The sequence below is a fragment of the Muscardinus avellanarius genome (genome assembly GCF_963383645.1).
Source record: "Muscardinus avellanarius genome assembly, chromosome: 11".
Classification (NCBI taxonomy): Eukaryota; Metazoa; Chordata; class Mammalia; order Rodentia; family Gliridae; genus Muscardinus; species Muscardinus avellanarius.
This window is the reverse complement of record NC_137797.1, coordinates 82,200,334-82,215,002: the sequence shown is the minus strand read 5'-3', so window position 1 is coordinate 82,215,002 and position 14,669 is coordinate 82,200,334. Positions and strand designations below refer to the sequence as shown.

Genomic DNA, 14,669 nt, shown 5'->3' with positions numbered 1-14,669 from the left:
TGGGTGATATGTGCATGTATATCTCCACAAGTTTTTTTCCCATTGAGATGTATGACTACAATGCACCAATAAAAAATTATTTAAAAAAGAGCAAAATTATGCCATTTGTAGGAAAACAGATGGAACTAGAGAATATTGTATTGAGATCAGTCAGTCTCAGAAAGTTAAAAGTGGTATGTTCTCTCTCTTATGAGGAAGTTAGAAAATGGGAAACAAGCCAGGCATGGTGGCTACATGCTTGTAATCCCAGCATTCTGGAGGTAGAGACTGGAGGATTGAGGTTTGCAGCCTCAACTACTTAGCCAGGTGCTTTATAACTCAGTGAGACTCTGTTTCAAAAATAAAAAAAGACTAAAAAATAGGGCTGGGGGTATAGCTCAGACGTGGAATGCCCCTGGGTTCCATCCCCAGAATCTCAAAAAAACAAAAACAAAAACAAAAGCAAAAACAAAAAAACCCACAAACACAAGAACAAAAGAAAAGGGGACTTTAGGTAAATGAGGAAATGAGAGAGAACAGCGGAAGGAGATTAGAGGAGGGCCTGGAAGGGGAAAATGAAATAGGGATGGGAACAGTTGACATATGTTTATTTTGAAGGTATCACTGCCAAACTCACTAAAATGTATGGTGTATAATATGTGGTGTGGGGTGAGATGGGGAGAAAAATATACCACATGATCAGTGTATCACTTTTAATCTCATTATGATACACGGTTCCACTGCAACAATTAAATTGTATTAAAAATGAAAGAAATCTTCATTCTTCACTCTTTCAGATTTTCTTCATCACTAAGGGTCAAAACCCGGTCTTAAGAAACTAATATTTCATACCTTTTTTAGTTTTTCCACCAGAGAAAGGTTGAGAGTAGTTTCTCTAGTTTCATTTTTTTTTCTTTTTCTTTTTGGTGTACTGGGGTTCCTGGAAGCCCTTCTACCTCCGGGCTACACTCCCAGACTTATTTTTACATTTTTATTTGGAAACAGGGTCTCCTAAGCCAGCGCGCGCGGCTGGCTTCGAACCTGCGTGATCCTCCTGTCTCTGCCTCCCGAGCGCGGGGATTACAAGCGTGCGCCACCACGCCTGGCTCTAGTTCCATATTTTTAAATCCCACTGGAAAGACATTTATTTGTGCTACTGGTACCAGGCCCCAGCAGTGGAACATTTTCATTTAAAACCTAAGGGATAGGATTCTATTTTTGGTTCAGTTTTGGTTAAGTAGCCATCTTTAAACCTCTAAATTTGTCTAGAGAGAGAGAGAGAACTTTGTAGGAAGATAGAAAGATACCATTAGAACCATGTATTGGGGGTGACCATAAAAAGTATTTCTCAGGGTTGTTGTTGTTGTTGTTGAAGCCAGTCACGTTTCCGTGAGCAAGCTTAGCTGGCACCAGGCACTGCTCACTTGCCTTCTACAGACCTCATGGCCATTAAGAAATTCTCATAACTAGCACTTTGGTCCTCAAACACTTGGCCTTCCCTGCCCCTCACAGCAGCCTACCTTCAGACTCCTCCCTCCCCCATCCCAGGCTGGGCTCTGGCCCACTGTGGGAATCATCCTGGCTCCTCTCCCTCTTTCCTTTCCTTCCTCTGTGAAGCTTCCTTCCTGGAAGTCTTATAGAGGGCTCACAGCCAAGGAGGAGATGGATTGTAATGCTCAGTTGGTTCTGCTCTGCAAAGCCCCAGCTGCCTCAGCATGCTGGCCTAACATGCTGCTTATCAGCAGACTGCTCCCATATCTCTCTTTGGATTTTAGCTGTCCTCCTTCAGGTTTAAGTGGAAATGTCTAGCAAATGAAGCTAGGAGACATCATTTATGGGAAGAAAAATACCTTCCTGGTACATGCATTTGCCCACTACTGAGACTCACTGGCACTGGGGAGCCATGGTAAGGGATCCTTGGTGCTCCCTGGGGCCTCAGAGTTATTTCTTGGTGTTAGTTCTGCATCTTAAAGCAGCCACCCAAGCCTCTGGGGTCAGTGAGACTAGTGGATCTATTTTCTTGTGATCTGTCTTTTTGTACCTGCTCCCTGCAGCAGAATGTATTGTTGCAGTAATACTGATGAGAGAAGATGGTTTCCAGCCAACATATCCAGATGCTTAGTCTTCTTCCACACAGCCATCATCACGGAGCCTCAGAACAGGAGCAGAAATACTTTAATATGGAGAGACTGAGGTTGCTATACAGCAGCCTAAGGCTTGATCCAGATATTACAGCCTAACTCCTCATCTGTAAAATGAGGATGGAGCTTCCTAAATAACAGATGCACTATAAAACAGTTTGGCAAAAGTAACAATTAGCAAAAAGTCTGGTATATCGCAGATTGACAGTCATTAGGAATCTTAATTTCAATCAAGATTTCAGTGGTTGACTTTTAACTCTTTGGCTGGTCATCAAATTCAAGAGGGTGAAAGTGAAATGAGTTCTTTGGAAGCATAGGAGAGAAAGATGTGCCTATTTAAGACAGTGGAAAGTCAAAGTATGAAATACACTCTTGCTAGATGTGGCCCTGATACAAAGCTTACTGGAAAAAATAAAGCATTTCTTCAAAAAAGAAGAGTAGTTGTAAAATATTTAACAGATAAAGTAGTTTATCTTCTATAGAGAGAAACAAAGCTTCTTTTTTTGTACAGCCTAAAATATAGTAGAGGAGAAAAATTAATAAAGTAAAATAGAGAAAATATGTGGTCCTATGAGAATACATTATAGAGTTTGGGGATCAGAAAGGCCTTGGTAAAGAAAAAAGTAGAGATGAATTAGTAAGGCCACTTTCCTGAGTGTATACAAGATAAAGTTGGTTTTCTGATTTTTTTTTGAAAAAAGAATTTTTTAACTGGGGATTGAACCCAGGGGCATCCTACCTCCCAGTTATACCCCCTACCCTTTTTAAATTTTTTAAAAATCTTGAAACAGGGTCTCACTAAGTTGCTGAAGGTCTCACTAAGTTGATGAGGCTAGCCTTGAACCTGTGACCTTCCTGTCTCAGCTTCCCAAATACTGGGATCACAAGCATCCAACATCACATCCAGATAAAAAGGATGTTTTTAAAATTATCTGTGAAAGTTGTTAGTATTGTAATGTCTTCTGGCATATATAGAATATAAGTGTTTTTGTAAAAATTTCTTAGATGCACATTTCTTTAATAAACATGAGAAATGAAATCTTGCTTTTAAAACATTTTATTATTGTTACTTTAAAATTATAATTTAACATATTTTTATTATAGAAACTATTAAAAAACCAATCCATGTGAATATGAACAGAGACATAAAAATGCCTCTACGACACCATGAATTAGAATTTCCAGTGTCACCCCAATGTATACCTTCTAAACTTTGCCTTGTTGATACAGAAAACAAGTAAGTTTTACCAGAAATTTTTATTGATTGTTCAAACTGATTATTATCAACACTTTTATTAACTGAAAAATTGACCTTCAACCTTTAGGGTTCTTTTGGTCTAATGACACTATTAGGATCTTTATTAAGTGGCTTAAGTGTTTTGTACATATACTTTGATTTTCCTTATGAAAATGTCTATTTCTAGTGTTAGTGTAATTTTTATAAAACTTAGTATTGTTATGACCCTGGAATGATTTGCATAGAGTGCTATATGTTTTTGTGTGCTTGTGTACAACACTACGTTTTAAGTATATAAGAAGTCATTTTTATTGCTATTTTATATTTTAACCTTAAAATTTTATTTATATATACTTATATATATAATATTGGTGCATTGTATGGGGTACAAGATGCATTTTATGGGGTACAAGATGGTAGAGGCATACATGCATACATTACTCATTTAATCCTTCCCCAGTTCTAACCCCTTCCCCTTTGCTTTTTCTCATGTTTGGCTTAGAGATTGACTTTGATATGTTTGAATTTTCTTTTCACTAGGACACACTATCAAAAATTACATAGGAAGAAAGAACTTGGTGAAGTTCAGGTGAGATTTAAAAGAAATTTTAAATTTTAACAATGTGGTATGTCACTGAATAATCCAAATTTGGGGATATTGGGGAATTTTTTTGTTTTAAAACATTTTTGCAGTCTTTAAATGATTCTTTTAAAAGCTTTTTAGTGAAGGAATCCCATACTTTAAGGATATTTTATCAGTTGCTTATGAGAATACCTTGGGAACACTTATAATGTGACTGGGCCTATGTGTGCATAATGTTTGATTCTGCATGTTGCTGCACAGTTGGGAATGATAGTTCACTTAGGGATTCTTCCTTTAGGTTCACATGATTATTGAGCAGTTATCTCTTCCACATTGGCAAGATTATATTATAGCAATCTGTGATATTTGATCCTCAGTTGATCCCAAGATAATTTTTTAAAGTATAACAAATAATTTTTAGTAAATTTAGTCAAATAGGAAATGCACCAGTTTCGATTGAAGTCTGAAATTTTAATAATGACCAATGCCATGTTATTATTTCTTCTTTCTCTTCTTTGAATTGTCAGAATTAAACTAGTTGAGAAAGATAATGACAGTGATATTCAAATAACCTTTGGCAATCTTGTCACCTGAATTGTGGTTTAAAAAAACTCAGATTTCCTGTCACTACAGGATGGCTTGTTGGAATGGAGCATGAGGGTGGAGGGGGCATGAGTGGAGAGACCATGGAAGCCTAGATAACATCTTCCCTAAGTTAATCTTCCTCTTTCAGTAAGTCCTGTCAGTGAGTGATGGCTTGCCTTTCCTTACGACTGTATTTTAGTTTTATTATTTTGAATTCTTTAGCTTTATTTTTAGAATTATTTTATTTTTTTATTTTTTGTGTACTCTAAGCATATATTAAAGAGAAGTGTATAGGTATTTATATCAACATAAGTACATAAGAACATTCTTAGCAGCACCATTCATAATGGCCTCAACTGGAAACTTCTCAAATACCCTCAATATTATCATGAATTAATAAACTATAATTTATTCATTCAGTGGAAAATTCTACAGTAATAAGAATGAAATTTTTTTTGGTGGTACTGGGATTCCTGGAAGCCCTTCTACCTCCAGGCTACACTCCCAGACCCATCATATATGTATATATATATATTTTTTTCTTTAATTTTGGAAACAGGGTCTCTTAAGCCAGCGAGGAACTATTAATACATGCATTCACATACATTTATTTCACAAATACATTTAGTTGAATGAATAATTTGTAAGAATATAGTTCAAGGAGTTCCATTTATATACAGTTCACAAACTAGAGAAACTTATGGTGTTGACAGTCAAGATAATGGTTATATTTAAGGAAAGATAAGGGAGAGTCAATGGGAGTGGCAACTGTCCCAGCAAGGCTCACTTTCCCTATGGTGTCAGGTCCCCAGACCCTCCTAGAAGTGGGACCTGTGTTTTTTAAATTTTTTAAATCAGTGCATTGTAGTCATACATCTTAATGGGGTACAAGATGGTAGAGGCATATATTGCCCACATCACTCATTTAGCACTTCCTCAATTTTCCCCTTCCCTCCCCTCTCCCTTTCTTATGTTTGGCTTAGTGATTGACTTTTATATGTTTGTGAATGTACATCATGTACATTAGGGAATTTTCCTCTTCCCTTCTCCCAACACTCCCAGTTAGACCTCCTTATTTGCTCATCTATGGTTTCTCCTCCTTCATCTAGAGTTCCTCCTATGACCCTTTTTCTCCCTAGCTTCCACATATTAGGGAGAGGATCTAATTTCTTACTTTGTGTAACTGACTAATCTCACTTAGCATAATGTTCTCCAGTTCTATCCATTTCCCTGTAAATGTTATAATTTTATTCTTCTTTATGGCTGAGTAAATTTCATTGTGTACAAATCCCATACTTTTATAATCCATTTATCTATTGATGGACATCTTGGCTGGTTTCATAGTTTGGCAATTGTGAATTGTGCAGCTATGAACATAGATATGCATGCATTTGGTAGTTTGGTTTTCCATTCTTTGGGTAGGTACCAAGAAGTGATATTGCTGGATCATACAGTAAGTTTGTTCCCATTCTTCTGAATATTCTCCATACTGTTTTCCAAAGTGGTTGCACTAATTTGCAATCCTATCAACAATGTATTAGAAGGACTTTAGAATGAATGATTTTAGAATGATTTTTAGAATGAATGATTTTAAAATGAATATATTTTTAGAATGATTTTATCTTCTTTCCTATAGTCATCACAAGTCATGGACTCATCTACCGTGTTTGAACCTCAGTCCATCAAAATAGAAAACTGCAGCTTAACTCCATCATCTTTTTCAGCAGATGTATTTTCTAACAAATATATTCCCAAACAAAATTTTATTCAAAGAATGATATCTAGTTCCCAGAAAGTTGTGTATGAGAAAAAACAAAATGAACAGGTATCTCTGAATTACTAGTTCTCAACATTTAGTTAAACTTTTTAAATCTATTTTTATAGATTTGGTAAATATAGGTTGCAAATTAGTATAGATATAACCAAATTAGGAGATAAATTAAGAATAATGATTCCTCTTAAATCAAAATGTTAATTCTCTGTACTGTGGAAGATTATGCATCCAAAACTGAAGTGTTCTTCAAAAACCCTAGAAGTAGCTGGGCCCATGTCACACATTTGTAATCCCAGTACTTGGAGGCTGAGACAGGAAGATCACAGGTTCGCCTCTAGCCTCAGCAACTTGATGAGACCTTGTTTCAAATAAAAAAATAAGGCTGGGGGTACAGCTCAAAGGTAGAATGCCTCTATGTTCAATCCCCAGTACCAACAAACAAACAAAATCCCCAAGTCCTCTGGAAGTTGTGATTCTTTTTAGAAAATTGTTGGTAGTAAAGTTGACTGTAGTTCAGTTATTTTATAGTATTTGGTGTAAATAATCACTGTGAATGACTAATTGGTCATTGTGACTCAATATACATGATATGGAAAGTGTTCTATGAATAACAATATACAATCTCAGTGATGTCATAACAGTCTCTTCAAGTATGAGGTGTGATTTTTAAAATTCTTTTTATCATTTGAAGATGAAAACTCTATATGTTCTTGCACTCTAGTCCAGGAAATCATGTTTGCTAGGGAAGTACTTTTCCATTGAATTCTCCCCTTACCCTTCTTTCCTTTTGATTTGTTGCATATCCATTTTTCACTTCAGTATTGACTTTGTCTCTGTACTGCTATCACTGTCTTTCTGAGACTAAGATATATTAATTAGCTGAGACTTTAGTATCAGCTGCCTCTGACTTTGGTCTTATGCTCTTTCTAAAGACATTTAATGTTCCTCCTTTTTTTTTTTTTAAATTTTGAGAGATAGTGTTGTTTCCCAGGGTGATCCTCCTGCCTCACACTCCTTCCTGAGTGCTGGGATTATATAGATACTTACCACCATGACCAACTCAAACTCTACTCTTTTCTTCTATTTCTTTGTTGTTTTTGTACTTCTCATTTTTATTTTTCATGAGTTTTAAATGAAATATACTACTGACATAAATTATTACTACTGGATAGATTTTTACTAGGTTAACATAATAAGTTACATTTGTATAGTACCTTCCATGTTAAGAAATGAATTTTCTTCCAGTTAACAGTCTTCATACTCTATCCTCATTTTGTAATGAGAATGATACTGATATTCAGCAATCTAAAATTACTCAGTAAGTGGAAGAACTAAGATCAATATAGCCATTTCTTTGGAGCAAATTGTTATTTTCTGTCAGAGAAATTTAAGTTCCTCAAGATTTTGGTGACCCTAGGTGGTTTTTTTTTTTTTTCAAGCTTTATTTTTTTTAACAGTAAAAATGTTATAGTGAAAGCCGGGAGTGGTGGCACATGCTTGTAATCCCCACGCTTGGGAGGCGGAGACAGGAGGATCACACAGGTTCGAAGCCAGGCACGCTGGCTTAAGAGACCCTCTTTTCAAATAAGAAAGTATAAAAATAGGTACTGGGGTAGCCAGTACCTATTTTTAGCCCAGAGATAGAAGAGTTTCCAGGAACCCCAGTACCACCCAAAAAAAGAAAAAAAATGTTATAGTGAAACTCTGTTAGTTTAGCAGCCATTTGAATACTATTGATTTGTTAGAAAAATATTTTCTATAAATACAAACTTTCTCTTAGACTAAAAATACATTTTTAATATAGATGTAGTTTACTTACATGACATTTATTTTTGCAAATAATTTAAATTGTATGTATGTTTACTATTTTTAAATTTTTCTTCCTTTTTTTAGCTCAGTAATGTTAACTCCTCTAAATCTTTGATTTCCAAAATCAATAAAAGTCAAGATGATTTCAGCTCATCATATAAAACAGCATACTCTGGAACATTATTTGAAGGATTAACTAGGTAAGCAAAGATACTGAAGAAAATAAAAGTGATGTGGCATTCTGTACTCTGTTATCATTTTGATCTTAATTACACAGAAATTTTTAGTTAGGAATATAAACAGACCTAAGTTAAATGTGTAGAAAAATCACTATAAATAAAATGTGTCATTAAGTAAGATTGAAATATTCTTTTAGGTTTTTTATTAATATGTATTAATTGTGTAATATTGATATGGTTCATTCCACTTTCTCCCAGCCTATAGGGGCTCTGCTGAGAAATTTTTTAATTTAATGGACATATAACAAAATGCAGTTTAGCACTTTTGCAAATTTCATAAGTTTTTGTTTTATGCTCTTGGCAGTTTGACTTTAATATGCTGTGGTGATGATCTTTCCTGGCCCTATTTGGGGATTCTATAATCTTCCTGTACATTGGTATCTATAAGTTTCCACAGACAGGTTTTCTAGTATTATTTTATGAACAGGGTTTCTAGATCATGAACTTCTTTTTCTTTACCTTTGCTATTGTAGATGTTTGTTTAATGAAATCTTAGAGTCTTCTCTCTTCCTGTTTCATTCTTTCCTTCCCTCCCAGGATATTTCAAAGGATATGCCTTCAGTTCATATATTCTTTCTTCTGCTTGGTTTAGTCTGTTCTTTTGAGGTTTTCAACTATATTTTTTATTTGACTTGAGCTATTCTTTTGTAAAATTTTTTTCTTTTTCAAAATCACTCTTTACTAAATTACTCATTCAAATCCTGCATTGCCTTCCTAATTTTATTTAACTTTATATTCTCTTGGATCTCTCTGAAGTATTCTATAATCTTTTACATTTTTCTGTCAGTCATTTCATCTCTTGTGGACCTATATTGATATTTTCATACTTGGCAGATTAGATATCTCTATACTTTTATGGAGTGGCCTTCTTAGTAAGAGTCTTTCTCTTGAGATTTGTCTTGGGATGTCAGTTTGTTATACAGTGTTGGTATTTTTTCTAGCTGGGCAGCATAGTGTAGTTTCCTTTAGCTTCTTTGGCTGTGGTAATCACTTTGGCACAAGCTTACCATGGTAGAGTCAAGAGACCCGCTGTTTTGCAGGCCATGCAAGTGGGAGACTACTCTTGCCTTTCAGGCAGGTGTGGTACAGACAGCAGTGAGTGTGGTAACTCACCATATGGCCTTTCCCCTACTGGTGGCCCCTATTGGGCAGTGGTGCTTTCTTCACACACTGTTGATGATAATGCTGCTACTCACAGGGGCCTCTGACATGGGCAGCCTTCACTGTGATGCAGACCAAGATGTTGTACTAGGAGTGGTCATGGCAGGAATCACAGCAGCTCGTCTGTGGTGCTCATAACCAATGCTGACAGCAGTGTGTGATCAGACAAGGTGTGGGATAGATTGGTGGTGGGTATGTGTATGTGAGGTGGTAGTAGTTGCCCTTTCTGTGGGGGACAGTACATGCCAAGAAGTGGGACTGCTACTGGTTCCTGCTACATTCCTCTCCCTTCCCACCAACTCCTTCAGTTCTAGTGGGTGCAGGAGTGGGAGTGTGGTTTAAGTTGAAGCCACTGGTTACTCAAGGCACTCTTACCATGCCCCAGTGGGCAGAGCAGCAGGGGGAATCCATGTAACAGGTGCCTGAGTACAGCTTGGAGGAGAAGGATAGTGAAAACCATGGGCAACTACCTTCATTTCTGCCCCTGGCGCAGCTCATGTGTTGCTGGCCATGCCCTTGTTTCAGAGCACAAGTGCCTCCATTTTCTAGTCCTCAAGGGCAGTGCCTGCTTCCTGTTCCCCTCCATGTTTTCCACCCAGCCCCTATGGTGCAGGGCACCTAGTAGGCTTAGTTCACTCTCACCGTGGTATGCCAAGTTGGATTTACAAGGCCGCTTTCTTCCAAGCCACTGGAGTGCTATGTCTATAGAGCCCCGGAGATCAGATTGTGCAGCAGTTTTTAACCTCTAGAGAGGTCCAAACTCAGACAAGAGCTCACTTAAGATGGCTCCTGAATCTGGGGATCCAGGTCGCGCCCGCCGCCTCCGTCACCTGGGGAGAGAACGGCGGAGCCGCCATTGGAGAGGAGTCGGCTCCCCTGCCTCCTGCCTCCACTGCCAGCTAGGCCTGTCCACTACTCATCTGTCCCCTGCCCCATTCACCATGCAGCCTGCTTCTGCAAAGTGGTGCTATCGAAGGGACTATGTCTTCATTGAATTTTGTGTTGAAGACAGTAAAGATGTTAATGTAAATTTTGAAAAATCCAAACTTACTTTCAGTTGTCTTGGCGGAAGTGATAATTTTAAACATTTAAATGAAATTGATCTTTTTCATTGCATTGATCCAAATGACTCCAAGCATAAAAGAACGGACAGATCAATTTTATGTTTTTTAGTAAAAGGAAAATCTGGCCAGTCTTGGCCTAGGTTAACAAAAGAACGGGCAAAGCTTAATTGGCTTAGTATGGACTTCAATAATTGGAAAGACTGGGAAGATGATTCCGATGAAGACATGTCTAATTTTGATCGTTTTTCTGAGATGATGAACAACATGGGTGGTGATGAGGATGTAGATTTGCCAGAAGTAGATGGAGCAGATGATGATTCACAAGACAGTGAGGATGAAAAAATGCCAGATCTGGAGTAAAGAATATTGTCCTCACCTGGATTTTATGACAGAAAATAACCTCTGCAAGATTTAATAATTCAGAGAATTCCTGAGTTGATAGCTCTAAAGGCAGATGCTGTATTTGACTCCTTTAACCCATTTCTCAACCTGTTGTTTTTTTTAAAGGCTTCACTTAGGGTTGATAACCATTGTACGGGGCAATTTAAAGTCAGATAAGGCAATATCCTTATGCATGAACATTTCCCAGACTTCTATGGAGCTGTTGAGGTCCTAGACAATAACACATTAGTTATGATAACTAAAAACATTTCACCTAAGTCTTCTTTTCTTCATAACATAGTTACTGACTTTATAGGAAGCTCTCAGCTTAGGAAAGATAACTAAATTTTAGACTTTAAAAATGGACTCAAAGTGGCTGAAACAAATTGTCTGACACCTTAGACTGATTAGACTGATTACCTGCCATTCCTCTGGCATACCCTTCAGGATTATTCCACTATAGTTTATTTTTCAAAAAATCTACTTCATATTATTGTATGTAAGTGATCACTTACTTGTCAGTTTTCCAGGTGTATCTTAGCTAAAACTAGCGAATGCCCTTAACTTAGATGGTTTTTGAAGCCTATACATTTGGTATTGTTTGGCCCTTAAGCTTTTTTTTTTTTTTTTTTTTTTTTTGCGGGTCTGAGGATGGAACCCAGGGGCATTTGACCTCCGAGCTACACCCCCTGCCCTATTTTTTTTTTTTTATTCTTTATTTTGAAACAGGGTCTCACTGAGTTGCAGAGGGCCTCACTAAGTAGCTGAGGCTGTCTGCAAACTGCGATCCTCCGGTCTCAGCCTCCCTAATGCTGGGATTACAAGCATGCACCACCACGCCCGGCTTGCCCTTAAACTTTTAAATCTCTTAGCATGGAGGATGAAGAAAGCTGTACATTGTTGCTTGAAAATCTGTACATTTAGGCCAGATTTGTATTTGCACTGTCAGTATGGCAAATGAGTGAAAATATGTTAATACACTATTGAATTTTTTTATTTCTTTTTTTGATTCAGTTTATACCCAGCTGAAAAATCTCAATTTATCTTTATGACAGTGGGGATTTTTTTTAAATGTCTACAATCTTTCTAATAAACTGTTGGAAGACTTAAAAAAAAAAAAAAAAAGATGGCTCCTGACTAGAGCACCCTGCTCTGGAAGATAACATGAGATTCTATTCTAAAGTAAGACTGCTGTGCACATTCAATTTACTCTTCTAAACAGGCCACATACCTGTGAAATTTTCTAGCAGCTGGATTGCCAACATCTGCATTGATAAGAATTTGCTGGGCACTCTTTCACCTTTGCCTCTCTGAGAGTGTTTTGTTGCTATGCTACGCTATTGTCCCAGGTCTCCGAGTCTCCCCAGGCTGCAGCTACTCTCTTGTCCTTTCATCATTACTCACTTCAGAACATAGTTACATTCTTGTAACTTTGGTTCTTCTTTGTGGGGGCTTACATTTCACCTTCTTGGATCCCCCATGTAATTATTTTCTGATGTGAACATCTAGTTTTTAAAATACTAGTTTTTATTTGGGTTTTTAAAATATTTTGTACCTTTTGTAATCTTTGTGAATCATTATTTTTTCTCCCTTATTTTCTTTTTATATTTGTCATAGTTCAACAAAATCCCACTTTCATTTACTAGATGTTTGTATATTCTGGTTCATTGTTTTAAAATTTATGTAAAACCAGTTGCAACCCCACTTGATAATGTAATGAGAAACCTTTATTCTGTTCTCTTACTCGGGTCTTTCCCATCTTACTAAACACCACCACTATTCACTTTCAAAGGCCAAAATGAAAAAAAGTTATTCTTAATTCCTTTCTTTCTTCAATTCCCTTTATTCACTTCATCAACAAAGTGTTTTTCAATTTTGGATATTAATAGGCTTTGAAATTATCTCCTTATATTTTTATCTCTGTAGGTTCCATCTGACTTTAAATTATCTCTGTTTTTTGCCTAGAAAATTATAATTCTTTGTTTCTTTTTTGTTCTAAGATAATTTTAAGGATTATTTTATGAATGTATAATTGACATACAACAAGCCAAACTTCCTTAAAATATGTACTTTAATAAAGCTTGACATATATTAAAGTTAATGAACATTTTCATTATCCTCAGTAGTTTCTTGGGCATCTTTCATCTCTTCTCTAGATGCATAATATCCCTTCTGTCTCAAGGCAGCTACTGATCTGTTTTTCTTCACTACAGATTAGTCTATATTTTGGGAATTTTACATAAGTGACATCATAATATTTGTATATGTATGTATGTATGTATATTTGCATATATACACACATATGTATATACATGTATGTATATGTATATACATATATGGATTTTTGTGTGGTATTGGGGATGGAACCCAGGGGCATCTACCTCCTAGCTATACCCCCAGTCCTATTTTTTTTTTTTTTTTTTTTTTTGGTGGTACTGGGGTTCCTGGAAACCCTTCTACTTCCGGGCTATACTTCCAGACCTATTTTTATACTTTTTTTTTTTTTGGAAACAGGGTCTCTTAAGCCAGCGTGGCTGGCTTCGAACCTGCATGATCCCCTGGTCTCCGCCTCCCAAGCACGTGGATTACCAGTCTGCACCACCATGCCCGGCACTCAGTCCTATTTTTTTTTATTCTCTATTTTGAAACAAGGTCTCACTAAGCCGGGCGTGGTGGCACACGCTTGTAATCCCAGTATTTGGGAGGCTGAGACTGGAGGATCCTGGTTTGCGGACAGCCTCAGCTACTTCGTGAGGCCCTCTGCAACTCAGTGAGACCCTGTTTCAAAATAAAAGAATAAAAAGTAGGGCAGGGGATGTAGCTCAGAGGTGGAATGTCCCTGGGTTCCATCCCCAGACCCGCCAGGAAAACAATAAAGAAGGCCTCACTAAGTAGCTGAGGCTGTCTGCGAACTGCAATCCTCCAGTCTCAGCCTCCCAAATGCTAGGATTACAAGCATGTGCCACTACATGGGTCTATACATATATTTTTCTTACTTGGTCTTTTTGATCTACTGTAATTATTTTGTTATTTGTTGCTTGTGTAATAGTTAATTCCTTTTTATTGCACAGTAGTATTTCATTGTATGGACCTAGAATAATTTATTCATTTTTCCTTTTGATGAACATTTGCTGTCTCCTGCCCCCATCCCCCCACCCCACCCCCCACCCCCACTCCAAGTTTTGACTATTTCAAACAAAGCTTCTAGGAAAGTTCATGTATAAAGCTTTGGGTATGCTTCATTGCTCTTGGGTACAAGTTGAATAGATTAGATTATGTGGTTAAATATTAATCCTTTAAGAAGTTGCCAAACTATTTTCCAAAGTGATTTCTATACTTTTACATTATAATCAACAAGGTTTGAGAGTTCTTACTAAAACTTTTTCTTAACTACCAGTGATATTATATCTTTTCATCTGTCTATAAGTCATTTGAGTATCTTTGGTGAAATGTTTATTCTTTCATTTTATTGTTACTTTTTTAAGTATAAAAATTTTTATGTGTGGTATGAGGTAGGTTCCCCCCCCCCCCTCTTTCTCTTATTTTACTGGGGATGGAACTCAGGGGCATTCTACCTCTGAGCTACACCCCCAGCCCTATTTTTCATTCTTTATTTTGAAACCGGGTCTCACTGAGTTGCAAAGATCCTCACTAAGTAGCTGAGGCTGTCTGTGAACTGTGATCCTCCTATCTCAGCCTCCCGAATGCTGGGATTA

The 14,669-nt window shown here is 37.0% G+C and overlaps 2 protein-coding genes across 2 annotated transcripts in view; both read left to right on the top strand.

The window, feature by feature from the left end:
- The window catches only part of REDIC1 (regulator of DNA class I crossover intermediates 1), a gene marked incomplete at its 3' end in the record, with an annotated part of 63,373 nt that overhangs the window by 7,142 nt on the left and 41,562 nt on the right, over positions 1–14,669 (top strand). Inside the window, 4 exon segments of the mRNA XM_080704930.1 lie at positions 3,225–3,357; positions 3,898–3,946; positions 6,162–6,350; positions 8,193–8,308. Coding sequence (XP_080561056.1) covers positions 3,225–3,357; positions 3,898–3,946; positions 6,162–6,350; positions 8,193–8,308 — 487 coding nt within the window.
- On the top strand, positions 10,450–10,932 carry LOC308270666 (prostaglandin E synthase 3-like; the record flags this gene model as incomplete). The annotated part of the gene is made up of 1 exon (XM_080706694.1): positions 10,450–10,932. One exon carries the CDS (start codon positions 10,450–10,452, stop codon positions 10,930–10,932), a length of 483 nt encoding a protein of 160 aa, XP_080562820.1.